We start from the raw sequence: 27,279 nt of genomic DNA on the forward strand, positions 1-27,279 counted from the left end.
TAATGCCAAGACATAGAAAATGGACTCTAAGGAGTTGTTAAGCACCTGGAAATTGTATTGCACAGTTGCAAAATTTTGTGCTTATGCAGTTCACTTTTAATAAACATAAACAAATAGAAGTCAGAGGCTTTATTGAAGTAGATCGAGATTTGAGTATCTTTTCTTATTCAGAAAACTTCTGACTGACAAGTAATGCACATGGTGATGTTCATTGAAATTCTGTGCAGATCTCTTCACTCCTTCTAGGATTTTCTATGTCATAGAATCTATGATATGTGGTTGACCTGGTCCATAGTCTGCAGAAGGTGGTTTCCAATGAAACTTCCTAAGATTCTATGCCATTTAGAGGGGGAGCCATCATCCTATGGTCGTGACCCCAATTCCATTCCCAAGTTCATCACCCTTGCCTGACACCTAAGCCAGTCTCCCAAGTCCTGCCATGACCTGAAGGTCACCCTTCCTTGACATCCGGGGCAGCACAGTGCTGTTGTCTCAGTGCTCCAGCAGTAGGTACAGTTCTGATCTCTGGTGCTGTTTGTGTGGAGTCTGCACGTTGTCCCTGAGACTGCGTGGGTTTCACGCAGATGCTCCTGTTTTCTCCCATGTTTCAAAGGTGCGAGTTGGTAGGTTAATTAGGCGCTGTGAATTGGTGACTGGCAGAACCTAGGGAAATTTGACCAGAATGTTGGCAGAGTAACAAATGAGAATAGTACATACTTAATGGTTGTGGTAGCCTCTGTTTGCGCCAGACTGTGATTCTATGAACTGGTATTGGTACCAGACTTGAAGTCAAATGCATCTCAACTTGGAAGTGTATTGGCTTCACTGCACTGAGTGTAGCAGTTCTAGAATGCAATGAGTCACCACCGTCACCCTCTCAGTGGTGCTTTCAATATAGCCACCTTCCATGAATGAGTAAAGGAATGGTCCTGTTTTACACAGGGTCAGCCAGCATTGGGAGGAAGGCAGAAACATAGAATCACTGAAAAATGAGCAAAGAGTTCTTCATTTAGTCTGTAAAGCCTGCTCTGCCTTTCAATATGATCACTTTTGATTTTCTATATTAAATCATGTTCTTGCTGTGTCATCATGCCTTTTGTTTTTACAGCAATCTGTTTATCCTCATCTGAAACGTACTTGTCGGCATGGCCTCCAAATCCCTCTAGTAGAGCTTTCACACGTTCACCACTCTAGGAATGAAGATATTTCTCCCCATGTCAGTCCGAATTATCTTACTCTGTATCATCGTGAGGCTGTGACTGAAACAGCCCCCACCCCAACTGCAATTTGCATATATCTTTCTTCATTTCCTCCTTGAGTAATACAACATCGCTTCCACTTTCCCACCTCTGCCTTCCATTCCTTGTACATTCTAGTGGATGCAGCCTGGTTGACCCAATCTCCTCATCTGACAGCCCCAGCTTTTCAGGAATCAGTCTGGTGAACCTTTGTTGCACTCTTTCTCTGACAAGTAAACAGGGAGACCAAAACTGCACCTAATTCTCCAGGTGTATGCTGACGGTATTGCTGGGAACGTTGGCCCGGAATGATGTTGATATTTGATTATCCTTCGAGCAGGTTTGGAGAATTTGTAGAGATGGTGTTAGAGATATCTCTCCAGTACTTTGGAGATAATCTAAACCTGCTGTAGATGATCAAAATCTCAGCTTCATTTAGGAGGGCACAGATACTGTTGCTCTGTAGCTATGCATTTGGCACCTGGTTTGAAGACCATCTTCTGTCATCCTTTTTCTTAGTTGACTAAAGCCAATTGAGCACCGAATATAATGGATTTTATTTTTGATGTCTACCTTCTCTGAGTGGTGCCTCCTGAGACATTTCCATGTTTTCCAGGGACTTGCTATGAGCCTTTATTACTGGAGGGCTCTATTGATATACTACCATCAAGAAATTCAGTCATTTGATGAACATGACGATGAAAATGTGAATGTCACCTTAGGCTTCTGTCTCACTACTCACCTTCCTCTCTTTGTACTGGCCATCTCAGCTCTCTACTCTCAGTCTTGATGCAGGGGTTTGACCCAAAACATCAGTAGTTCCTTCCCTCTCTCGGATGCTGCCTGATCAGCTGAGCTCCTCCAGCAGGCTGTTGCTTCAGATTCCAACATTTGCAGTCTCTTGTTCCTACGGTGAAAATACTGATTTCTATGTTCAACATGTGAATAGAAATGGGAAAAATACAGTGTGTAGGGGATCATGTTCTTAGGTGTCTTTGCTTCAGGTGTACTCTTTGGAAAAATTGACAAAGAATGGAGCTTGGCTTCTTAATGTGCAGAGATGCAATGATACTGCAGATTCACTGCTGAGGTTGGGCTGACCTTTGTTCTGAAGTGGAGGTAACAGAGGCGAATAGTTTACCATCAGTAATGGAGATTGCAATCACTTTGGTGGGAAGCTTAATGGACAGAGAGTGTGGACAAAGGTCGAGGTAAAGATGTAATCTTGCTTATCTGTAGTGAGATGGGCTCTGTTGTGCGCCAATGAGTTAGGACTGTAACTTGCATACCTTCAGGGAATACAGAGACAAACTTCTGCAAGCAGCTTTAATTAAGGGGGTTGATTCTTCACACTAGACTCACCTCATATCACAAATACAGTATGGGGAGCTGGCACAGAAGAATAGGTCATAGTTTGCACTGCAGCTCCGCTATGTGGTCAAAACACAGAAATACAGAAACACAAAAACATATCTACTTTATTTTCAGGTTCTTAATGTTATTGACAAGATCAGCATTTATTGGCCACCCTGATTGTCCTGGGGAAGATGGTAGTGAACTCTTTCAGTTTCACAATCTTATTGGGTAAAGAGTTCAAGGATTTAGAACCAATAATGATGAAGAACTAATGATAATTTTCTAAGTAAGGATGTGCTTGACTTGGAGTGGCTCCTGTGGCTGGTGGTGTTCCCATGCCATGTTGTCTTTGTCTTTCTTACTGAGGGAGGCTCTGGTTTTGGAAGGTCTTATCACAAAACTTTTCATAAGTAGAATGTATGCTTATCAAACCACTATTTGAGCCTGCTGTAGTATTTAACATGAACAACCTAAATAGATAGGTTCAGTATCTGGTTCCTACTTTATTCCCAAATTCCTTGATATCTTTAGCTTTTAGAACTACTTGTTGAATAAATTTAGTAATTTTTCCTCAGCTACCTTCTGTGGTGGAGAATTCAACAGATTCTTCACTCATTGCATGAAGAAATTTCTCCTCACCTTGGTCCTTTATCCACAATAAGTGCACAATTTGAATCTTTCAAATCTCTTACTAGCTCTTCCTTCAGTTAGTCCTGACGAAGGGTCTCGGCCTGGAATGTCGACTGTACCTCTTCCTAGAGATGCTGCCTGGCCTGCTGCGTTCACCAGCAACTTTGATGTGTGTTGCTTGAATTTCCAGCATCTGCAGAATTCCTGTTGTTTGGACTTTCAAAGTTATCGCTTTAAGAACTATATCGGACTGTATCGCTTTAAAAACTCTTTTCGCATTTAATGCTTTAAGAACCAGAGCCGAGTGGCGAGTTGGTGAATGGCTGCATATCTGTTAACTTCCGGTTAAAGTTTTCATTTGTTTTTTTTTTCCTTATCGTTTATCCGTGTTTAATAAATGTTTGGTTGTTTTTATATAACCTGTCTTGATTGATATTCATTGTTGCTGTTTACGTAACGATACCCAGCTGTGACCACAACTCAGACTGTGACTCTTTTATTTCTAATGCTTGTTCCTTGCCTGCTTTTACTGTCTGTCCATTTCTCTGTTCATGTCAATGCGTTAACCCCATGCTTTAATTTTGCACACTGATCTGTCATATGAGACCTTGTCAAAAACCTTTTGAAAGTACAAATACACCATGTCTACTGGTTTGCTTTTATTCATTCTATCTACCACTTTCTCAAGAAACTCAATCATACTTGTCCCCTTTCATAAATCCATGGTACTCTCTTCTAAGTATTCTGCTATTATACCTTAAACTATTATACTTCCATAGAGAGAGTTAAGTGCACTAAGTTGCTGGGAGTTCTCATCACCTGCTCCCTTAACATGACCTCCCTGAGCAAGAAGGCACAGCAGCGCCTCCACTTCTGAAGAAGATTGAGACAAGCAAGACTCCCCACCTACATCTTAACTGCGTTTTACAGGGGCACCACTGAGAGCATCCTGACAAGTTGCATCTCCATCTGGTATGGGAGCAGCTGAGCCTCAGACTGGAAGTCAGTACAAAGGGCTGTGAGAACAGCTGAGAGGATCATAGGGGTCTCCCTACCACCCATCGGGGATGTTTATCAGGAGCGTTGTATATGCAGGACCCTTAGTATTATTGAGGATCTCACCTGTCCATCTAGCATCCTCTTTGATTTTCTACCATAAGGGAGGAGACTCCGGTGCATAAAGACGAGGATCAGGATGAGAAACAGTTTCTTCTCTCAGGCCATTAAGCTTCTGAACTCCCTGACTCATCGTGTTTGAAGTGTCACCGGTTAATTTGTTGCGTACCCTGCAGTATTTAATTTATGCACTTTAGTTCATTATTTATGCATGATTCATCTGTAGATTTTATCCTTATCTTCATAAGTTACTGTGTGTTTATGTGAACTACCAAGCTTTACACCCTGGTTCGGAGAAACATTGTCTCATTTCTATATACATTATGTGATTAATAATGTTGTATACGTGTATATAGTTAAATAACAATAGACTTTACTTGACTTGACATTGGACTCCTGCATTTTACCTGCTACTGATGTCATGTCTATGCCATCATCATCACCGTCATTATTATGTGCCATGTTGTATGACACAGGCGATCATGGTCTCATGACCATGATAGTTCTTGGCAAATTTTTCTACAGAAGTGGTTTGCCATTGCCTACTTCTGAGCGATGTCTTTACAAGACAGGTGACCCCCAGCTTTTATCAATACTCTGCAGAGATTGCCTGGTGTCAGTGGTCGCATAACCCGGACTTGTGATATGCAGCAGCTGCTATTACGACCATCCACCACCTGCTCCCATGGCTTCACGTGACTCTGATTGGGGGTGGAGGCAGAGGGGCACTAAGCAAGTGCTACACCTTGCCCATGGGTGACCTGTAGGCTAGTAGAGGGAAGAAGCACCTTGCACCTCCTTTGGTGGAGACGTATCCTCAATGAGCCTAAAAGATTTTCAAAGTGAATTTATTATCGAAGTATGCGTATGTCACCATATATTACCTTGAGATTTACAGGAAAACAAAGGAATACAATCAAAACCATGCATAAAAAAGACTGACAAATGTGCAAAAGATGACAAACTGTGCAAATAAAAATAATACTGAGCACATGATTTGTAGAGCCAGTCTCTAAGTTGTCGAATCAGATCGGTGTTCTGGTGAATGAAATTATCCATGCCAGTTCAGGAGCCTGATGGTTGTAGGGTAATAACCGTTCCTGAACCTGGTGGTGTGAGACCTAAGGTTCCCGTAGCTCTTGCCTGACACTAGAGGCGAGAAGAGGCCATGGCCTGGATGGTGAGAGACTTTGATGAATGCCCACTTTCTTATGGCGGTGCTCCATGTAAATGTGCTCAGTGGTGGGGAGAGCTTTGCCTCTGGTGGACTGGACTGTATCAACCACCTGTTACCCCTCAGGCCCCTAGGGTGACATAAACTTACACATTACTCCAGGTGCCATCTCACCAGTGTCTTGGACAACTGAGACATCATGAACTAACTCCTATAATCAGTGCCCTGACTGTTGAAGGCCAACATGCTAAATGCCTTTTTTGCCACCTGTTTGCCTGTCACATTGCTTTCAATGAAAAACACAACTGTACTTGTCAGTCCGTCTGTTTCATTACACTCCCCAGTGCCCATTCATCATGTAAGCCATACTCTGGTTTGACTCTCCAAAGTGTGTCACCATATACCTGACTGTATTGAAAACCATTTACCAGTCCTTGGTCCTCTTCTTCGCAATCAACAAAATCTAACTTTGTATCGCCTGTAAACTTGCTAATTATTTCTTATGTATTGACATTCAAATGATTTATATAAGTATCAAGTAAATAATCAACCTCGTTATGACCAACTTTATATACTTGCACTGCATTTTCTCTGTGATTAACACCATTCTACATTCTGTTATTGTTTTGCCTTGTACTAACTCAATGTACTGTTGGAATGAATTGATCTGAATAAACAGTATGCAAGAAAAGTGTTTCAATGTACCTTGGTACAGTACGTGTGACAATAATCAAATTGCCGATTTAACAAGGGTCCAAAGACAGACCCCTGCAGTACACCACTAGTCTTTGTTCTCCAGTTTGAGGAAAAAGCCTTCAACCATCACACTCTTCTTTCTTCCTCCAAGCCAGTTTTAAATTCACCCAACTCCCTGTCCCTGGATGCCATGGGACCTTTCATTCCAGACCACCTCGCCATGCAGGATCTTGTTGAAGGCCTTGCTGAAGTCTAGTTAGACAGCATCCACTGCGTAGGTGATGCCAGAGACAGGTCAGGTGACACCACATTTGACACATTTGAGTTCCGTCGTGGCATTAGCCACTGCACCATTGAGGGCATCTTCAAAAGGTGATGCCTCAGAAAATGTGGCATTCATCATTAAGGACCTGCATAATGCATGCATTTCTAAATGACAATAAATGAGGACTGAGTGTCCTCATAATCTTAAAAAAAAAACCCAGGGCATCCTCTCTTATTATTACTACCATCAGAGTGGAGGTACAGGAGCCTGAAGACACATACTCAATATTTTAGGAATAGCTTCTTCCTCTCCACCAACAGGTTTCTGAATGGTCAATGAACCAACTCATGAAACGGGGCCACCACTTTTTCCCTTATTAGGGAGAGAGGGAGCCTGTGGTATGTTGAATCACCAGGTGAACGAGTAGTGTTTGAGGTACTGCAAGTCCGTGTCTCTATTGATTCTTTGCTGCATGCTTGAGTGCTTGATGGAGGGTGAAGATGCTTTTTTGCTGTTCGTTGTCTTGCTGCTGCTTATGCGTGGGAGGGGGAGCTGGAGGGGCTTTGGGGTTCTAACATTTAACTGTCATTCATTCTTTGGGCACTCCTCTGTTTTCATGGATGCTTGTGAAGATAAAGAATTTCAGGATGTATATTGTATGCATTTCTCTGACATTAAATGTTCCTGTTGAAACCTATTGAACATTACCTCATTATTTTTGCACTACTTATTTAATTTATTTTTAAAATTGATTTCTTACTGCAATTTATAGTATTTTTATGTATTATACTATGCTGCTGCTGCAAAACACACACTTTACAACATATTCAATGGTTCAGTTTAATATTAGAGAATATATACAGTATACAACCTGAAATTTTTACTCTTCACAAACATCCACAAAACAGAAGAAAGCCCCAAAGAATGAATGACAGAAAGATGTTAGAACCTCAAAGCACCCCCGCCCCTCCCACAAGCAGCAGCAAAGTATCAACCCTCCCCAACTTGCTCAAACCTGATTCTCATTCTGACTTCCCATTCTGTCACTGGACTTGCTACTAAATGCAATGGCAGAATACTAACATGACAAGAGTGGCCTATGCCCCTAAGCTTTAAAGTAGGAGTGATTATGTGTGAGTGGTGACCCTGGTAGGGTTGCTGAACTTGTGGGAAAAATAAGTAGTTCACTTGTTTTGCTTTTTAGTGATTTATTATGATTTAGGGTGCCTTTAATTATATATTTTAAAATGATGTAATCTTTTCTGTTTCTTATTAACTATTTAAACAGACTTGAGTAGTTTAAAAATATTTATTTCTATCAGATGCATTTAGTTTTAAGTTCTTAAAGAACTTTGAAAGTGGTGAACTGTCAGAGGCCGCTAGGATCTTTCTGGGGCTGGGTCTCATAATCGTATACCCATTTAAGGTACTTCTCAGGCCTGGAGGGGCATGTTGGTCAATCCTCTGTACCCACCAGGATGGATTAGAACGGATATAGATAGTGGGCTTGACCCTGGTCCATTCTTTTTGGAGGTAGCTTAGATAATTAAGTGATGTGAACTATCAGATACCATTTGTTTTGTGGAGTGATGTGTTTTTCCAGCTGTATGTACGATGTTTATGGTTCTAAGATTCATTCCTCTTTCTATGCAGGGGTCAATATCACCATACTTTGTGAAACGGTTTGGATTTAGTTCTGAGTGTAAGGTCATTGCATTCACCGGAGACAATCCAGGTAAGATTTCAGTTTTCTGCTTTGAAGCAAATGTCAACTTATCTCCCTTAGTGTCTGCAGATTACACAGAGTTTGTGTATCTGTGGACATAGAGTTCCTCTGGACAGAGTAAAAAGGAACTAAAAGCTTTTAGTACAGATGACTTTCCACAAGGTGCAAAATTTATATTGTTATTATGTAAACTAATTCAAATTTCTAGACCAGCAGGCACAGCCTCAGAATACAAGGAGGTCCCTTTAGATCAGAGTTGAGGATGAATTTCTTTAGCCAGAATGTGGTGAATCTGTGGAATCCATTGCCACAGGTGGCTGTGGAGGTCAAGTCTTTGGGTATATTTAAAGCTGAGGTTGATAGGTTCTTAATTAGTCAGGGTGTCAAAGGTTCCAGGGAGAAGGCAGGAGAATGAGGTTGAGAGGGATAATAAATCAGCCATGATGGAATAGCGGAGAAGACCCAATGGGCTGAATGGCCCAATTCTGTTCCTTTTATGGTCTTGTGCTCGAATTGCTTTCCTTGCTGCTTCCTATTTTTTGAGTTTCTACATTTCTCATATTTTCAACAGCAGAGGTTGGAATGGTTGGTTGTGAAATTGGAATGAACTCATTGAGTCACCTTTTTGAGGGGAGGATATATTGGCAGGCCCTTATTTATTTTAAATCCCTGTTCCTCAGAATAGTGTGACAACTTCTCAACTGCGTGATTGTACTTCCATAATGTTAGGTTGGGCAATACTACATGCACACTTAAGGCTGGTTGGTAAATTGGGATTTGTTGTACTAATAGTACCAGGGTCTGCTGTCTAAACCAACCTTCTGAGATCCTGGAACTTGTACATTTAGCCCAAGAGCACCGGTGCTGTAGCAGATGGCTAATAGGTACCCATAACAGAGCTGCAGAATCTTCTCCCACAACTAGCACTGTTTCCTTCCATTTGAGTGATGGAGATCTCAAACATGACAGCCTCCTAATACTGAGCAGTCACCCAGGATTTGAAAGAGAGATGTTAGTGTTTCAAATACATGTAGTTGTTCTGAATCCACTTTGATCAGGGATAGACATCAGATATATCAACTTGCTTTTTCTATTTCCAAGTGCTAACCATTCTTTAGTGTATTAATGATGTCTCTATTTCCCTGTCCAGATTTCTGAGACTAATAGCATTTCATTTGCATTATTCTTTCATTTTTAAGACCATGTTTCTTCTACAACTACAAATAATTTTCTCATCTTCAGAATAGTAGGAATGCAAGACAAAGAAACAAGTATCACTTGGGGCCGAATTGGTAACATCTATGCCTCTGAAACAATTGATTGTGGGTTAAAGTCTCATTTGAGCTCAAATATCTAGATTAGAACTGAAGGGATACTCAAGATAACATGGTTATCTAAGTACGTATATGTCACCATATGCTATCCTGAGATTCATTTTCTTGTGGGCATTCACAGTAGAACAAAGAAATACAATAGAACCAATGAAAATTACATCAAAGGTGAACAAACCAAAGTACAAAAGACAATTCAAATATATTAATAAATAAAAATATTGAGAACACACTGTAAATTGTGGAGTCCTTGAATGTGGGTCCATAGGTTGTCGAATCAGTTCATTGTTGAGGTGGGTGAAGTTATCCATGCTAGTATTTAACCAGAAAACCATCTGGTCAACAGGTGAATTTAAAATATCCCATAGTACTATTTTGTAGGGGAACTATCTGTTGTGCTTTGGTCGATGGTGATCACTCAACAAAGATTACTGAAACAGATTAGCTTTTCTAGTGTATCACATTACTCCTTGTGGGAGCTTGCGTGTTGCTTGGTGCTTTTAACTTACCTATTATTTGCACTGTGGGCATCACTGGCAAGTAATTTATCACCCAAACTCCATTACCGTTTCAGAGGACATTTTAAGGATCAAGCATATTTATGTGGGCTTGGTGTTATATATTGATCAGCAGTCCAAATATTTAACTACTGCACTACCACCATTTGCTATATTAAAGCAGACTCCAAAATTACTTAATTGGCTGTAACACACTTTTGGGATTTTAAATGAGGTAAGGAAGTCACTATGGCCTAGAAATACTGTTCATTGTGGAATGTACAGTATTTTATGAACATTATAGAAACATAGAAAGAAACCATAGAAATATATCTATATATATTATAATGAAAATATATCAATTTTTTTGTCTTTGACTTGAAATCTTTGTAATTAGATTTTTTTTTAGCTATTAATGAAAACTAATATTTTAATATAATGCAGTAATGAATATTATTTATAACAATTTCACCTCTCTGTCTTACAGCATCACTGGCAGGAATGCGACTTCAGCAGGGAGATATAGCAGTGAGTTATTTTTATTGTTGGAGAACTCTGGATAGTGAGTTAAAACAATTAAGAGCATATGACATCAGAGCAGAAGGAGTCATTTGGCCCATTGAATTTGCTCTGCCATTTCAATCACAGCTGATTCATTTTCCCTGTCAACCCCACAACTGTGGGGTAATCCTATCCCTATTATGTTGGAAGTGGAATGAGTTGAGGGCAGATATGCAGGACATAGGACCATAAGGCATAGGAGCAGAACCAGGCCATTCAGTCCATCAAGTCTGTCCCACCATTTCATAATTGCTGATATATTATCCCTCTCAACCCCATTCTCCTGCCTTCTCCCCTTAGCCTTAATTGGCCTTACTGATCAAGAAGGTTTCAGCCTCTGCTTTAAATATACCCAAAGACTTAGCCTCCACAGCCATCTGTGGCAATGAATTCTGCAGCTACTTAAATATTCAGTAGCTTTCAATGGGATCCACCTTCAGCCTTGAAAACTCCATTGAGTTCAGGCCCAGAACCATTAAACACTCCTCATATGTTAACTCTTTCATTCCTGGGATCATTCTTGAGAAACCTCCTTTGGGCCCTGTTCAGTGCCAGCATACCCTTTCTTACACGTGACCCAAAACTGCTCGCAGTACTCCAAATGCAGTCTGACCAATACCTTATAAAGCTGCTGCCTTACAATTAAGAAAAAGAGTACTTCATTTTGACATTTCTCCTTGGCCTGCATCAAAACAGGTAATCAGTTAAGTGACAGTATTTCTAAGGCTGTTCATTTGCAAGTTCCTTTTGTTCTGCTCTTTTATCAGTGCATCATAGTGGAGAACTGGGTGGTCATTTGAGCATCTGCCGTTAATATCAGTGCAACGTCGAAGCTGGATGAGAGTAAATGCAGTGTTCTTTAAATCAGTAATTTCTTTTATGCGTCTCTTTTGGAAAGTCTAATAATGGGGAAAAGAATAAAGGAAATGATTTGCAATGAATACAAAATTGGTGGAGCAAGGGGTCTCCGTGGTTGTAGAGCAGTGTGAGAACTTTTACCAGTGAGTTCCCACTGGATTGCTTTGTTTAATAACTTTACAAATAGTCAAAGAGCAAGGAATCAGAAGCAGAGTGGCAACACGTTCAGATTATGCAAAGCTTGTGATAGTAGTAGACTTGAAAACTGAACTGGAAAAGCTGCATGTAGAACTTCAGGAAGAAACTGTTGTAGAAAAGAAAGAATGTACATGGAAAGCAGATGTGATCTGAGACAATAAATTGAAGCTCAAAGCAAATCAAATGCTGGATGTATTCAGGTGGTGAATCAATTCTGCCTCTCTATGCTGCTCCTAATGCAATGTACACTTGTGGAGGAGAGTGCAGTAACAGAGATATTACCAGTGCTCAGTGAAGCAAGAAGTATGTTTGAGAAAATAGAAGGATTGAATTATGATGAGTGATTCCATAAATGGTGTGCATTTGCACTGCAAAAGGGCATCTTGAAGTTATTGCTGCTTTTACATAGAACAGTTCAGTCCAGAAACAGGCCTTTGACCAATGTGCCAACTATGTTGCCAATCTAATTCTCGAGTGGCATGGTAAATAATCAAGCTGAGCTGATATCGAGGAAGAAATTGTCAATGGTCAGTGGTGTCATCGACTAATTTAAAGATGGCATTGGAGTTGTGCTTAGCCACTGTGCAGGTACAGAGAGCAGAACAGGGGGCTAAGCATGCTTCAGGTGCAAAGGAATCCAGAACCTAAGCCACTTGATGGCCAGCCATGTGGACAGGTGACAAAGTACACTGGTATTGGATAGCCGTGTCAGCAGGAGGCAAGGGATGCAATGGAGTCCAAGCCTGGAGTTCGGGGTCCTGTCATCGGCTAGTCTGGGGGTTGATAGCAAAGGTTGAAGCCTGAAGGTCGATCGGAAACTCAGAAAATTGAAGCCTGATGGCCAGAGACTGGAGATAGAATACAGGAGACCCAGATGGCATCCCAGTGTTTGTCTGTGGGGGTGGAGGGGGGGTAGAGGTGGGAGTGTTGGCGGGAGAAACAGGGCTTGTTTTGCTGTTGTTGTTTTGTTGCTTGTTGTGTTTTGTGTTGTTCTACTGAGCATTGTGGACGTGCCATGTCAACACTGGAATATGTGGTGACACTTGCAGGCTTCTCCCAGCACATCATTAGGTGTGTTGATTGTTAATGAAAACGATGCTTCTCACTTTGTTTTAATGTACATATGATAAATAAATCTGAAGTTACAGAAATGGAAGAATAAAATATTTAGAAGGGGCTTCCTAGGCGGTAAAAGTGTAACATACTGATCTATAATGTTACAAGAACATTTTGTGCTTAAGAGATGATAATGCTGCATTTGTTGCTTAACCCTATTTGGTGTGACAATAAGGCAGTGAAATTCTTTAAACTGTTGAAGTCTTGTAATGCTCCCAAAAGTAGTGTTCAGGGTAGGAATTCTACTGTTATTCTGTCAGTGTCAATTATTTTTATAATTGTCTCTGCCTGCCCATGTTAAAAGGAATTATAATGCTCAACCAAATAATTTTGAAGCAGAATGTTACGCAGGTCTGGTAAGATGGAAGATGTGACATTCCCCCTTATGATGGACATTGGTGAATTAGTGAGCTGATATTGCGGATCAGTGGATATTGACTTTTGCAATCCCATTTAAAACAAAAAGAAAATTAAGTTTTTGGAATTTGCCAACGTAAGATTTGAGCTGCCCTGGATTTTATAGTAGTTTCTGTTATTGAAATTGCCAACCTTTTTCATCATTCCTTGAGATTGACAGCAGTTCTGTAAGATTTGTCCATTTGGGGCTTAGTGTGGAATCAGTGATTCTTAAGTTGTATTATTGCTTGCTTTCTTTATCACAAGCAGGGAATCTGCTTGAACTAACAGAATTTTAAGGTATTTAGTAGTTAATTCTGCTGGTAGTTATGAGTTTCTATTCCCTGGTAAACTATATATCCTTAAAGAGACACGTTTTTATATATTTATTATTTCCCCATATTATAGGGATTTAATTTTACTTTGTGTCCTCCTCATAAACTACTTTCCGTTCTAACTTTGTATTGTGGCAAACTTGAATCAAACTTGATGCCATTAAAGGTCGTACCCAGGCTGCAAACATCTAGTATACTTTCCACCACTCATCTATTAGAAGATGACAAAGCTTTTAGATGTGTGGTGGAGAGTTTATTGACTGGTTGCATTGCAGCCTAGTATGGAAACACTAATGCCCTTGATTGGAAAATCCTACAAAAAGTAGTGGATACAGCCCTGTCCATCACAGGTAAAGCCTTCCCCACCAGCTACACAAAATGCTGTTGAAAGAATCCAGCATCCATCATCAGGACCCCCACCACCCAGACTATGCTCTCTTCTCACTGCTACCAACAGGAAGAAGGTAGAGGAGCCTCAGGACTCTCACTACCAGGTTCAGGAACAGTTATTACTCCTCAACCAAAGGGGATAACTTCACTGAACTTCACCTGCCCCATCACTGAACTGTTTCCACAACATATGGACCCACTTTCAAGGACTCTTCACCTTTTGTTCTTGATATTTATTACTTTTACTTTTTTCTTTTGAATTTGCACAGTTTGTTGTCATTTGCACATTGGTTGCTTGTCCATCCTGCTGGGTGTGGTCTTCCAATGATTCTTGGATTTACTGAGTACGCCTGCAAGAAATTGAATCTCAGGGCTGTATATGGTGACATATATGTACTTGGGTAATAAATTTAATGTAGTTTGAACTTTGAATCCTAGTTATGTGCAGCCTGTACGTACGAACAAGCATTTGGGAGACCAGTGGAATGGATTTGCTAGCTGCCGCTGGTCTGCAGGCAACTTCTGCTGTGTCAGAACTCTGTTTGTGAAGATATCTGCATAGTTAAGTTAAACACCTTGGTTTAACCATATATTTTCTTAGTTGGTCTACATTTTTATTTAAATCTAATGCTGTGTGATCACATTTCCACTTTACAAGCTGTTCACATTACCAACAATTCTCAGAAACCGAATTCTGTCATTCAAAGAACAAGACTGGGGAGGATCTGTATTACACTTACTATTTTCCAAGCCACTGGAATTTGGGAATTTCCTAGAATCTAGGAAACTTCAAAAGAATGCGACTGATCATCCACCTACAAGTCTATCGATATATTGGACAAAATAATTCTCAGCCTTTTAGACTGGATTTCAGTATCATTTCAAACACCTTGATTTGGTGACCCTCCACCTTTTATACTTGACAGATCAAGCTTAGGCAATGTATCTTCTGTTGTCTTGGATTTTCATTTGTGTAAATGCAGTTCTTTGTTGTATTTTCTAGGTAAGTCTTGGAACAAGTGATACTGTCTTTCTCTGGATTCAGGACCCAACACCCACGCTGCAGGGACATATTTTTTGCAACCCAGTTGACAGCGATGCCTACATGGCACTCATTTGGTAAAGGATAGTCTCTGATATTGTGTAGAAAAATTACCTTTAAGAAGCCAAATATGAATAATTATTTCATCTCCTTCTTTCTGTACCATATAAATTCTGCCCTTCAGCTTCTCTGTTTGAACATCTAAATTACATTGCTACACCTTAGATTTCTGTGAGTAAGATGTCTGTGAGATTTTATTTATTTAGAAAGATTAGTTGAACAGAAACCATTGTCAGTAATGTAACACTACAGTGCCATTTGTTATCGTTCACTTTAATCTTGAAGGGATATTCACTTGGTTTTAAGTGATAGGCACTCTCTTGGTATAAAGCAAAAAGTGGCTATAAGCTATTACAATTTAAGCTTAAAATCCTTGGCATAACATTTCTTTCAAGTGGTTAACTAGCAGGCTACATAAATGTGAGTTCTGTTAGACTCCCCACTGCTATACTTCACAACGTGTACAGACATAAGGTTTTCGTTCAATTTTTCCATTGTTCTACTTTTATGAGGCTAGGTTGTCATATGTTTATATTATATTTTGAGGATTCTACCAACATTATGGTAAGTTGTAATGAAATATAGATTTATAGAGTAAATTTGATCCAACTTGCCCAAGCCCACCTTGCCTAGTTCTACTTGATCTGTATTCCTCTAAATCAGGGGTTCCCGGCTTATCCATGTACTTAAGCAGTTATATTTAAAATGTTGCTATTAATAAATCTTGATTCAAGGTTATTTGTCACATGTACATAAACTTGAATTGTTATCTACTCATGTACATTGAAACATACAGTACCTCTCTGAACCACTTTCGCTGGCAGCTCATTCCACCATCCTCTGTGCAAAAATTTTCCATTCAGTTCCCTTTAAAATCTTTCACCCCTCGTCTTTATACCCTCACTTTAGCCAGTTTTTAACTTCCTTTCCCTGTGAAAAAGATGATCTGTGTTCTCCCTATCTATACCCCCTCATAACTTTATACACCTCAATAAGTCAAGTCAAGTCAAATTTATATATAAAGCACATTTTAAAACAACCCATGTTGACCAAGGTGCTGTACAAACCATAACAGGTAGCTAAAATCACAAATACAAGAAACACAGATATAAACAACAAGGTACACAGCTTATAGGCACAAAATAAACAACACATGAGCCTAGGCACAAGCCAGAAATCAGCCACATCAGAAAGATTCAAACGCTAGTGAATAAAAGTAAGTTTTGAGCCTGGACTTAAAAGAGTCAATGGAGGGGGCAGATCTGATAGGGAGGGGAATGCTGTTCCACAGTCTAGGGGCTACAACAGCAAAGGCGCAGTCACCCTGAAATGCCTATATTCCAAGGAATAATGTCCTAGCCTGTTCAACCTCTCCCTTCTACTCGCGCCCTTGAATCCCAGTAATATCCTTAAAAATCTTCTCTGTGCCCTTTCCAGTTTAATGCTGTCTTTCCTATAGCAGTGCTACCAAACTCAGGTGCTTTACATTGTTTAATGCATATACTTTTATCCTAGCCTAACTCTACCTTTTCTCTAGTTTTAAGAATGGCTCCTTGACAAGAGAGAGGATCCGCGATGAGAGTGCCCCTGGTTCATGGGATGAATTTACAAAGGCTTTGAAAGCAACTTGTCCAGGGAATAATGGAAATTTAGGTAAAGTGCTTAATGTGTATTGGTCTTACATGATCTAGTTTTTATTTTGGTAGTGTTAGAACAATCAGATTTGCAAGGGCCAAATGGATCTTCAGTCTTCCCAATGTTTAGTTGGACGTTACAGTAATTTCTATTACAGAGACACCAGAGAAAGTAAAATAAGGCATGTCATCATCAAGTATATTGCTCAGATGGTGTTCTCATCAGGTACAATATATCTGAGGTGTGCAAGCAGCCATTAATGAGTTCTTAGGGGTGCCCCGAGATAGCAGTGTAGGTTGGGAGTCATTCCTGCTGTTCTGGTTATGATATGATACTTTACGGTGGAGTCATGGGAGCTCTCTAACTGAGCTGGTAAGTTAGAGGAGAGGTTTCGAAGAAGGATAATATGGTAGACAATCTAAGACTGCTGAGATATTCAGAAAAATGAGGAAATAAAATGCTCTGTGGTTGATGATATAGAGCATAGCTTCCAATGTCATCTTCAGTGGGGAAAATGAGAGGTAGGCAGGACATGGGAAAAAACGTTTGCAGCAACATCACAGACACATGGCATCATATAAATTGGATTTATTTATCACATATACATTGAAGCACAGTGAAATGTACTATTTGCATTAACAACCAAAGCAAACCAAAGATGTGCAACACACATCAAAGTTGCTGGTGAACGCAGCAGGCCAGGCAGCATCCCTAGGAAGAGGTACAGTCGACGTTTCAGGCCGAGACCCTTCGTCAGGACTAACTGAAGGAAGAGTTAGTAAGAGATCTGTTACTAATCTCTTACTAACTCTTCCTTCAGTTAGTCCTGACAAAGGGTCTCGGCCTGAAACGTCGACTGTACCTCTTCCTAGAGCTGCTGCCTGGCCTGCTGCGTTCACCAGCAACCTTGATATGTGTTGCTTGAATTTCCAGCATCTGCAGAATTCCTCTTGTTTGCAAACCAAAGATGTGCTAGGGGCAGCCTGCAATGTTGTTGCCGCACCTTCTGGCGCCAGCATAACATGCCCACAATGTTTAATGAAACAGCATGCAGCCAACCTACAACAAGAAAACAACAAGCCTCTTTCCCACCCTCCCACACGTACAGTTGGGCCACCTCCGAGCCTCTGGACCTCCAGTCGACCCAGGCCCCAGACTGGCAAACTCACAGACATTAAGCCACCAACATTCAGACTTGCCACCCTTGGAGATCACTGCCTAGGTGTCCTGCCTAGGAGTGCTCCAACCTGAACACCGAATTCCAGGTCCTTCTCCTCACTCACTTCATCCTTATTCCTAAACTCTAACCCAAACACCCCCACTTCCCATACTGTCCCCCAAAACCATCCCTATGAACCTAAAAATACTAAGTTTGAGACAGAAACCCAGTGGACATCTGCAGCTCAACTTCATCTTGAATTTACAGAACATTGGATAATGTTTCATTAGTCATTTGGTTATACCTTTCTTCAAACCTGGACATACGTTTTTTTTAAAAGACAAATACAGCCAGCAGCATTCAAAAGGAAAACAAATGAGAACAAAGAAAGTGTAGTGCAAAGTGATCAAAGTGCTCCTGGAGTTGCTAGTCTGTAGTGGTTAGGGTCGTGCAGGTTGGTTTAAGAACCAAATAGTTGGACGGAAGTTGTTGTTATTGAACCTGGTGGTGTGGGACTTCAGGCTTCTGTACCTCCTGCCTGATGGTAGCTATGATAAGTAGCATATCCTGGATTGTGGAGAACGTTGTGTGACGAAAGAGGGTTACAAAAGTACACATAGACTAAGATGTTAACTGTCTTGTGCTAGCACCAGTGGGATCAACAGTTGATCTGCCACCTGTCTTCAGGAGAGAGAGATAAATAAGACAATGGAGTAGCATTTGGAAATGTTAATGAAGAGACGAGAGAGTTTAACGGAAGGAGACACCGGTCTGAGTATTGTCAAGACTGGTTCCTTTTGAACCCTGAACTGTTTGAAGTGTGATGGACAGGCGATACCCCAACAGGGGGGATGAAAAGGGACAGGTTCGCTAAGACAACAGACTCAACACACGACACCACGAGGTAACAAGACCCTGGAAGCGGTGTGCCCCCCACAAGTCGGTGGGAGTTTTTGGAGGAATGATCGCTGGACCAGCCATAGACGCACAGGGTGGAAAGATACGGTTGGCGGGAACCTGGTGTGTGTCCACCCTTGCCGGGGTGCCGGGTTCACCGCTGAAGAACGATCGTATCTGGAATGGAGGGGTCACAGTCGGTGACCTCAGAAGACATTACAAAGGGCTCGCCCGAAAGCTAACTGCGAGGAATATCAAAGGTCTGTTGAATCCGATTTGAATATCAGCATTCGCTCTCTCTCTCCCCAACGGCACGATGGCGATTGCTGCGAACTGAACTAAACTGAACTCTGTCACTTGTGATTGAACATTTTACCCCTAGACTGCGATAGAGCTGATTGACCCTATTATCCTAGTTCTGTGTACATGTGTGTTTATTCATTGCTAACCTCTTGCATTTATATCCTTAGTATTAGAGTACTGTGTTGCTTATTTCTTTAATAAAACTTTCTTAGTTCCAGTAATCCAGACTCCAACTGAGTGGTCCATTTCTGCTGGTTTGGCAACCCAGTTACGGGGTACATAACGGTTGAAAGATGTTGTTTTCTTGAGGCAGCATCCCCAATGTTCAAAGGTCAAAGTAAATTTATTATCAAAGTACATACAGTACAGACTGTAAACTTGTACAGTCATAAGTTTACATACACCTTAGCCAATTACATATAAACTCAGTTTTTCACAATTCCTGACATTTAATCCTAGAAAACATACCCTGTCACAGGCCAGTTAGGATCACTACTTGATTTTAAGAATATGAAATGTCAGAATAATAGTAGAGAGAATAATTTATTTCAGCTTTTATTTCTTTCATCACATTCCCAGTGAGTTAGAAGTTTACATACACTTTGTTGGTATTTGGTAGCATTGCCTTTAAATTGTTAACTTGGGTCAAACGTTTTGGGTAGCCTTCCAGAAGCTTCTCACAATAATTTTCTGGAATTTTGTTCCATTCCTCCAGACCAAACTGGTGTAACTGAGTCAGGTTTGTAGGCCTCCTTGCTCTCACACGCTTTTTCAGTTCTACCCACAAATTTTCTATCAGATTGAGGTCTGGGCTTTGTGATGGCCACTCCAATACCTTGACTTTGTTGTCCTTAAGCAATTTTGCCACAACTTTGGAGGTATGTTTGGGTCATTGTCCGTTTGGAAGACCCATTTGTGACCAAGCTTTAACTTCCTGGCTGATGTCTTGAGATGTTGCTTCAATATATCCACATAATTTCCTTCCTCATGATGCCATCTATTTTGTGAAGTGCACCAGTCCCTCCTGCAGCAAAGCACCCCCACAACATGATGCTGCCACCCCCATGCTTCACGGTTGGGATGGTGTTCTTCGGCTTGCAAGCCTCACCCTTTTTCCTCCAAACATAACGATGGTCATTATGGCCAAACAGTACAATTTTTGTTTCATCAGACCAGAGGACATTTCTCCAAAAAGTAAGATCTTTGTCCCCATGTGCACTTGTAGACTGTGGTCTGGCTTTTTTATGGTGGTTTTGGAGCAGTGGCTTCTTCCTTGCTGAGCAGCCTTTCAGGTTATGCTGATATAGGACTCATTTTACTGTGGATATAGATACTTGTCTACCTGTTTCCTCCAGCATCTTCACAAGGTTCTTTGCTGTTGTTCTGGGATTGATTTGTACTTTTCGCACCAAAGTATGTTCATCTCCAGGAGACAGAATGCTTCTCCTTCCTGAGCGGTATCATGGCTGCGTGGTCCCATGGTGTTTATACTTGCGTGCTATTGTTTGTACAGATGAACGTGGTACCTTCAGGCGTTTGGAAATTGCTCCCAAGGATGAACCAAACTTGTGGAGGTCCACAATTTTTTTCTTAGCTGATTTCCTTTGATTTTGTTTGTAAACTTCTGACCCACTAGAATTGTGATATAGTCATTTAAAAGTGAAATAATCTGTCTGTAAACAATTGTTGGAAGAATTACTTGTGTCATGCACAAAGTAGATGTCCTCAACGTCTTGCCAAAACTATAGTATGCTAATATGAAATCTGTGGAGTGGTTAAACAATGAGTTTTAATGACTTCAACCTAAGTGTATGTAAACTTCTGACTTCAACTGTATGTGTCACCTCATACAATGCTGAGATTCATTTTCTTGTGAGCATACTCAATAAATCTACTTTGTCATAACCATAATAGAATCGATGAAAGACTGCACCAACAGGGCAGGCGACCAGTGTGCAAAAGACAACAAGCTGCAAATGCAAAAAGAAAATAAATAATAATAAATAAATGAGCAATAAATATTGAAATTCCTTGAAAGTGAGTCCATAGGTTGTGGGAACAATTCAATGATGGGGCAAGTAAAGTTATCCACTCTGGTTCAAGAGCCTGATGGTTGAGGGGTAATAATAGGTGTGGGTCCTGAGGCTCCTGTAGCTTCTTTCTGAAACTACCAGTGGTAATTTGAATAGGGCAAAGTGAGCAAGGTGAGCTTGGACAATGTCAGATAGGGCTATCATTTGGAGAAGCTTAATGTAAGTCAATGTGATTCTGCAAAAGGAAAACCATGTTTTAAAATTTGCTGGAGCTCTTTGAGAGCTGATTGAACAGAGCTGATCAGGGGATCTATACATGAAATGTATTTGGATTTCCAGAAGGCATTTGATAAGGGGCTACATAAGACTATTGCATAAGAGATCGTGGTCATGGAGGAAATGTGTTAACACAAATTGCTTATCATATAGAAGAAGAAGGGTTGGAGTGAATGTATCTTTCTTGGACTGGAAATGGCTGGTAACAGGTGGAAAACCCAAGGATCAGTTCTTGGCCGTATTGTTTGCTAAGTCTATCAATGATTTGATAGAAAGATCGAAGTGTAATATATCCAGGATTTTCTGATGTCATGAAAATAGATAGAAGGGCATGCTGTGCTGAATATCAGTAGACTCTTTTGGTTGAGATTTGCAACACAGAATTTACAGATCCGTAATTCATTGAAAGTGGCATCATAAGTAGACAGGGTTGTAAAGAAAGCTTTTGGCACATTGGCCTTCATAAATCATGTATTGAGTACAGGAGATGGGATGTTATATTGAAGTTGTACAAGACATTGGTGAGATCTAATTTGGAATATTCTTGTGCAGTTTTGGTCACTTACCTACAGGAAAGATGTAAACAAAGTTGAAAGAGTACAGAGAAAATAAGCAAGAATGTTGACGAGTGGAAGGATCTGAGTTATAGGGAAAGATTGAAGAGGTTAGGACTGCATTCTTTAGAATGTATAAGATTGAGAGATTTGATAGAGATGTTCAAATTGATAGATGGTTATAAGCAGATTTTTTCCGCTGTTTGGGACTATAACCAGAGGTCATGGAGTAAGGGTGAAAGGTAAGAAGTTTAAGGGGAAAATGAGGGAAACTTCTTCACTCAGAAGGTCTTGAGAGTGTGAATGAGCTGCCAGTACAAGTGGTGCATGTGAGCTCAATTTCAATGTTTAAGCGAAGTTTGGATAGGTACATGGATAGTAGGGGTATAGAGGTCTAAGGCAGTGGTCCTTGACCACCGGGCCGCGAGGAAATGATATGATTTGGCGATATGAAACGATATGAGTTGGCTGTAGCTTTCCTCATTCCCTGTCACGCACTGTGGAACTTGAAATAACCTACCAAATCATACCAAATAACACATAAAACCTAAAGTAACACTAACATATAGTAAAAGCAGGAATGATATGATAAATACACAGCCTATATAAAGTAGAAATAATGTATGTACAATGTAGTTTCACTTAACAGAATCAGGAAGATTAAGCCAAAACAGATTTGTAGAAAAAGAATCGGCACGTACACATATGTGCACATCACACATGCGCACACGGGTGTCCGCGCAAGGCTTCATGGTCATGGTAGTCTTTCTCAGGGTAAACACAAGTGTCCCATATTTGACTGCTACTTTTGTCCCTTATTTGGGAGTGAGAAAGCTGGCAACCCTACCTGAACACCTCCCCCCCCCCACCCCCTGGTCGGCCGGTCCGCAAGAATATTGTCAATATTAAACCGGTTTGCGGTGCAAAATAGGTTGGAGACCCCTGGTCTAAGGTCCTGGTGTAGGCCGATAGGACTAGGCAGTTTTAGTTTCAGCACAGGCTAGATGGGCCGAAGGGCCTGTGACTGCGCTGTGCTTCTCCATGACTTTATGAATGCGGTCTTTCTGTCATCATGTTTGTGCTGGTTGAAGTAGATCTACTCACCATCACTAAGACTGTAGATATTTTGCATCTGTGTCAAATGCATTGATGAACAGAAATTGTATGGTGGAGAAAGGTGAGCTGAGACTACAGAGCTGACAGCAAACATTGCGAGGCTCCACTGTTACTAGTCCAATAGTAGCCCAGAGCTGGAGACTGTATAGGGCAACGATTAGCTATTTAGAAACCTTGGCTTTTTTTTTCTTTCTTTCCCCCTATAATACAGAATGATTTGACTGATTGAGTCTATATCCGGTCTCAAGGCAGTCCTATTAATCCCATTCCTACACTTGCTTCCTTGTATCCTGTTCTCCCTCAGATGCTGTTGAACTTCCCATGTTCTCCTGCCACCCTCCAACCGTCAGGAAAATATACGTCAGGAACTTAATTGTATGTCTTTTGGAGGAAACGAGCATCCTGGGGAAAGCCACTGGTCACAGGGAGAATGTGAAAACTCCACACAGACAGCTTGGGATTTGAGGTTCAGGAACTGTGAGGAGATGGCACTATGTGTTGTGCCACCTGTGCTGGTGAATGTTTGAAACTACAGGTGTTTATTAATTTAAATGTTAGCGTGCCTAGGCTTCGCAGATGTATTCAAAAGCAGAAAGTTCGAACTTAATTCGCAGTAGTTAGTAGTGATTTATTTTTTCAGTACTTTATACCACTGGGCTCCATGGTGGAGCTCATTCAAGTCAAGCTCGTTGTCATGCACTCAAGTACAGTGAGGTACAGGTACAATGAAAAACTTGCAGCAGCATCACAGGCACGTAGGTGGACAACGCGGAGAATTAGGATGACACAGTAGCATAGTGCTTAGTGTAACTACTGCAGAGCCAGCGGCCCAGGTCCAATTCCCACCATTGTCTGTAAGCCAATTGTACGCTCTTCTCGTAACCATTTGGTTTTCCTCTGGAAGCTCTAGCTTCCTCCCGCATCCCAAAAGACACAAAGGTTAGTAGGTTAATTAGTCACATACGTGTAACTGGGTGGTGTGGACTTGTTAGGCTGGATTGACCTGTACCTAAAAGAAAGTATAAGTTATCCAAAACAGTGAAAGGTAGTAGTGTGTTATTGATGGCAGTATTCCTATACCTCTCAGTTAGCCGCTCCCACATGGGAGGAGCTCACGTGTTGTACAAGTAGTGTTATCAAAAAAGTTCAGCTGAATATCCTGCAAGGCTGGTCTCCTGGTGTGCTTTGCACCATCCCTCAATATCGAACACAACAAATAGAGGGAAAAATAGACGTACAGCCACAAGCCATAGGAATGCAATTGGTTCCACTACTGTGGTAGGGTTAGTGTTATGTAGACCGGCTCAAGAAACTGATAGTTGTAAGAAAGCAGCTGTTCTGAACTTTAGACTTCTGTACCTCCTGCCTGACGGTAGCAATGAGAAGAGGGCATGACCTAGATGGTGGGGATCCTTGGTGATAGATATTGTCTTCTTGATGCAGCGCCTCCTGTAGATGTTGTAGGAGGTGGGAGGGCTGTGCCTTTTGATAGGCCAGATTGTGTCCACTACCTCTACAGCCTCTTGTCTTCCTGGGTGTTGGCAGTGCCATGATACAACCAGACAGGATACATTCTACAGTGCATTTTGTTAAGGGTTTTTTTTTGTCATGCTAACTCTCCCAAGCTCCCAAGATCTTGCTGAGATTCTTGAGTGCTTATGCTGAGGAATCGATTCTTGGATGTTATTTGTGGGGAAGAAAGATTAGAAGTCTCTTTATTTTACTTATTGTGGGTTTAATATTTGTATGTGTTTTAGGTATTCCTAAATGATTATGTTTTTAATCAAAAAATAATCAATGTTTAGAGTCAGAGTTGTATAGCATGGAAACAGGCCCTTTGGCCCAACTGGGCCAGACTGAGTTAGTACCATTTGGCTGCATTTGGTCCATATCCTTCTAAACCAGGGGCTCCTAACCTTTTTTGTGCCATGGACCCCTACCATTAACCGAGGGGTCCATGGACTCCAGGTTGAGGACCCCTGTTCTAAACTTTCCCTATCCATGCACTTGTTTAAATGTCTTTTAAATGTTGTGTTTGTACCCATCACTACCACTTCCTTTGGCAGCTCATTCTATATATCCACCTGTGTGAAAAAGTTGCACCTTAATTCCCCTTCAAATCTTACCCCCTCATTTTAAATCTATGCCTTCTAGTTTTAGACTCCCCTATTCTGGGGGAAAAAGATTACGACTACATACCTTTGCTATGTTCCTCATGATTTTATAAGCCTTTATATGGTTATCTCATAGTCACCTCCTTTCTACATAAAATGGTCTTAGCTTATCCAGTCTTTCCTTATGATTAAGTCCAACAGTCTCCACATACCCTTGGGTAAAGAAATTCCTCCTCACCTCTGATCTGAAGGGTCATTCTTCTATTCTGCGGCCATGCTGTCTGGCCCTAGATTCTCTCACTTCTTCACATCCACTCTATATAGGCCTTTCAAAATTCGATAGCAAACGCCTGAACAAGGTGAGGCATTGGAAAGGGAAGGATGGTGTAAGATTCACATGCACAGTTTCAAATGAAGTTAATAATTGAGTTTTAGATAAAGGCCATTTTATTAATTGCACAATGTATTTCTATTTTGATTCAAGGTTTTTATTTTGATGTGATGGAGATCACTCCTGCTGCCAGTGGGGTTCATCGATTTGACGATAGAGATTGCAAAGTGAGTATAATGAAAAATAGGTATGTCTTTTTTGGATGGTTGCTGTATTTTGTGTTGTTGGAGACAATCAATAATTGAGTGACACAAACCTTCAGAATAGTAAAGTATTTTTGTTTTAGCATGGTCTGGATTGATTGGATGGATAAGATGACTTGAAAGGGTGTGAGTTCCAGTATTTTTTTCAGCTTTATTCACTAGTGGCATCACATTCAATTACAAGAATCCCTTTCAATATCAAAACTTGACTGTCTATTCATCATTGTTTTGAGAAATCCATCTTCTGTGCATCTAATGTAATTAGGGAACAAGCATCAGTTTCTGTGTTTTAAAAAAGGTTGTTGAAACATTGAAAACAAGTAAGTCTATAGTTCTTGGAATCCAAAACTAAATAAAAAATGTTGGATAACTTAGCTATAAGAGAAACCAGTTAATGTTTTTTTTGTCAACGACCTTCTTCAGAGATGGGGGAGGAATGGAGGGTTTACTGTTTTTAGGTTTAACTCACAGATTTAACTCTGGTTGTAGTCCCACCCAACTTCAGTAGAAAAAGGCTGCTTGCATTAACCCCGTCTATACCCCACAGCTGCTTCCGTCTGGCAAATGGTACCACAGCATTACAGCCAGGACCAACAGGCTCCGGGACAGCTTCTTTCACCAGCCATCAGATCGATCAGTACACATTGATCTGATTGTATATCTGATTGTACATATATGTTATGTATACAATCTTAGTGTTTGGACAATAGCACTCTAGCGTGTGGTGAAAACTGCCCAGCGGATTATCGGCACCCAGTTGCCCACCATTGAGAACATCTACCATAAACGCTGCCTCGGCAGGGCGAAAAGCATTATCAGGGATGCACCTCACCCTAACCATGGACTTTTTGCTCTCCTCCCATCTGGTAGGCGCTACAGGAGCCTCCGTTCCCACACCAGCAGGCACAGGAAGAGCTTCTTCCCTGAGGCTGTGACCCTGCTGAAACCAATATCACAGTGCTAAGCATTATTGCATCTATATTGTATTGTTTCAGTACTTTCATATTTGTGTGCTGTAGCACTTTTTTTATTCGCAGTTATTTTGTAAATAACACTATTCTTTGCATTTCTGGTCAGATGCTAAATGCACTTCATTGGCTTTGTATCTGTACTTGGCACAATGACAATAAAGTTGAATCTAATCTAATCTAATCCTCCCACATTTCCCTTCCTTACTGCTTGTACATAGCGACAGAGATGCAACATAAAGATTTTTACTCCCTCATGATGTGAGATGAATGTAAGAAATAAAATTCAAATTCTAGCTCTAATTCATAATTTTCTATATCTCCATCAAATCTCCTCTCAATCTTCTATGTTCCAAAAATAAAGTCCTAACCTATTCAATCTTTCCTTATAACTCAGCTCCTCCATACCTGGCAACATCTTTGTAAATTTTCTCTGTATTCTTTCAACTGTGTTTACATCTTTTGTGTTGGTAGGTGGCCAGAAATGCACACAATACTCCAGATTAGGCCTCACTAATGTCTTATACAACTTTAACACAGCATCCCATCTCCTGAACTCAATAAATTGATTTGAGAAGGCCAATGTGCCAGAAGCTTTCTTTACGACTTTCTATCTGCCTGTGACACCACTTTCAATGAATTATG

General features: G+C 40.8%; 1 protein-coding gene across 6 annotated transcripts in view; it reads left to right on the forward strand.

The window, feature by feature from the left end:
* Positions 1–27,279, forward strand: part of xylb (xylulokinase homolog (H. influenzae)) — a 337,542-nt gene that overhangs the window by 62,509 nt on the left and 247,754 nt on the right. For all 6 annotated transcript variants that reach the window (XR_010017455.1, XR_010017457.1, XR_010017456.1 and 3 more), the window contains 5 exons: positions 8,129–8,210; positions 10,517–10,557; positions 14,887–15,002; positions 16,523–16,638; positions 25,557–25,630. Coding sequence is in view for 3 of the 6 variants with exons in the window: in XM_063044483.1 (XP_062900553.1) it covers positions 8,129–8,210; positions 10,517–10,557; positions 14,887–15,002; positions 16,523–16,638; positions 25,557–25,630 (429 nt within the window). In the remaining 3 variants the exon portion in view is untranslated. The remainder of the gene's footprint in view (positions 1–8,128; positions 8,211–10,516; positions 10,558–14,886; positions 15,003–16,522; positions 16,639–25,556; positions 25,631–27,279) is intronic.

The sequence above is a fragment of the Mobula hypostoma genome, chromosome 3, assembly GCF_963921235.1.
Source record: "Mobula hypostoma chromosome 3, sMobHyp1.1, whole genome shotgun sequence".
NCBI lineage: Eukaryota > Metazoa > Chordata > Chondrichthyes > Myliobatiformes > Myliobatidae > Mobula > Mobula hypostoma.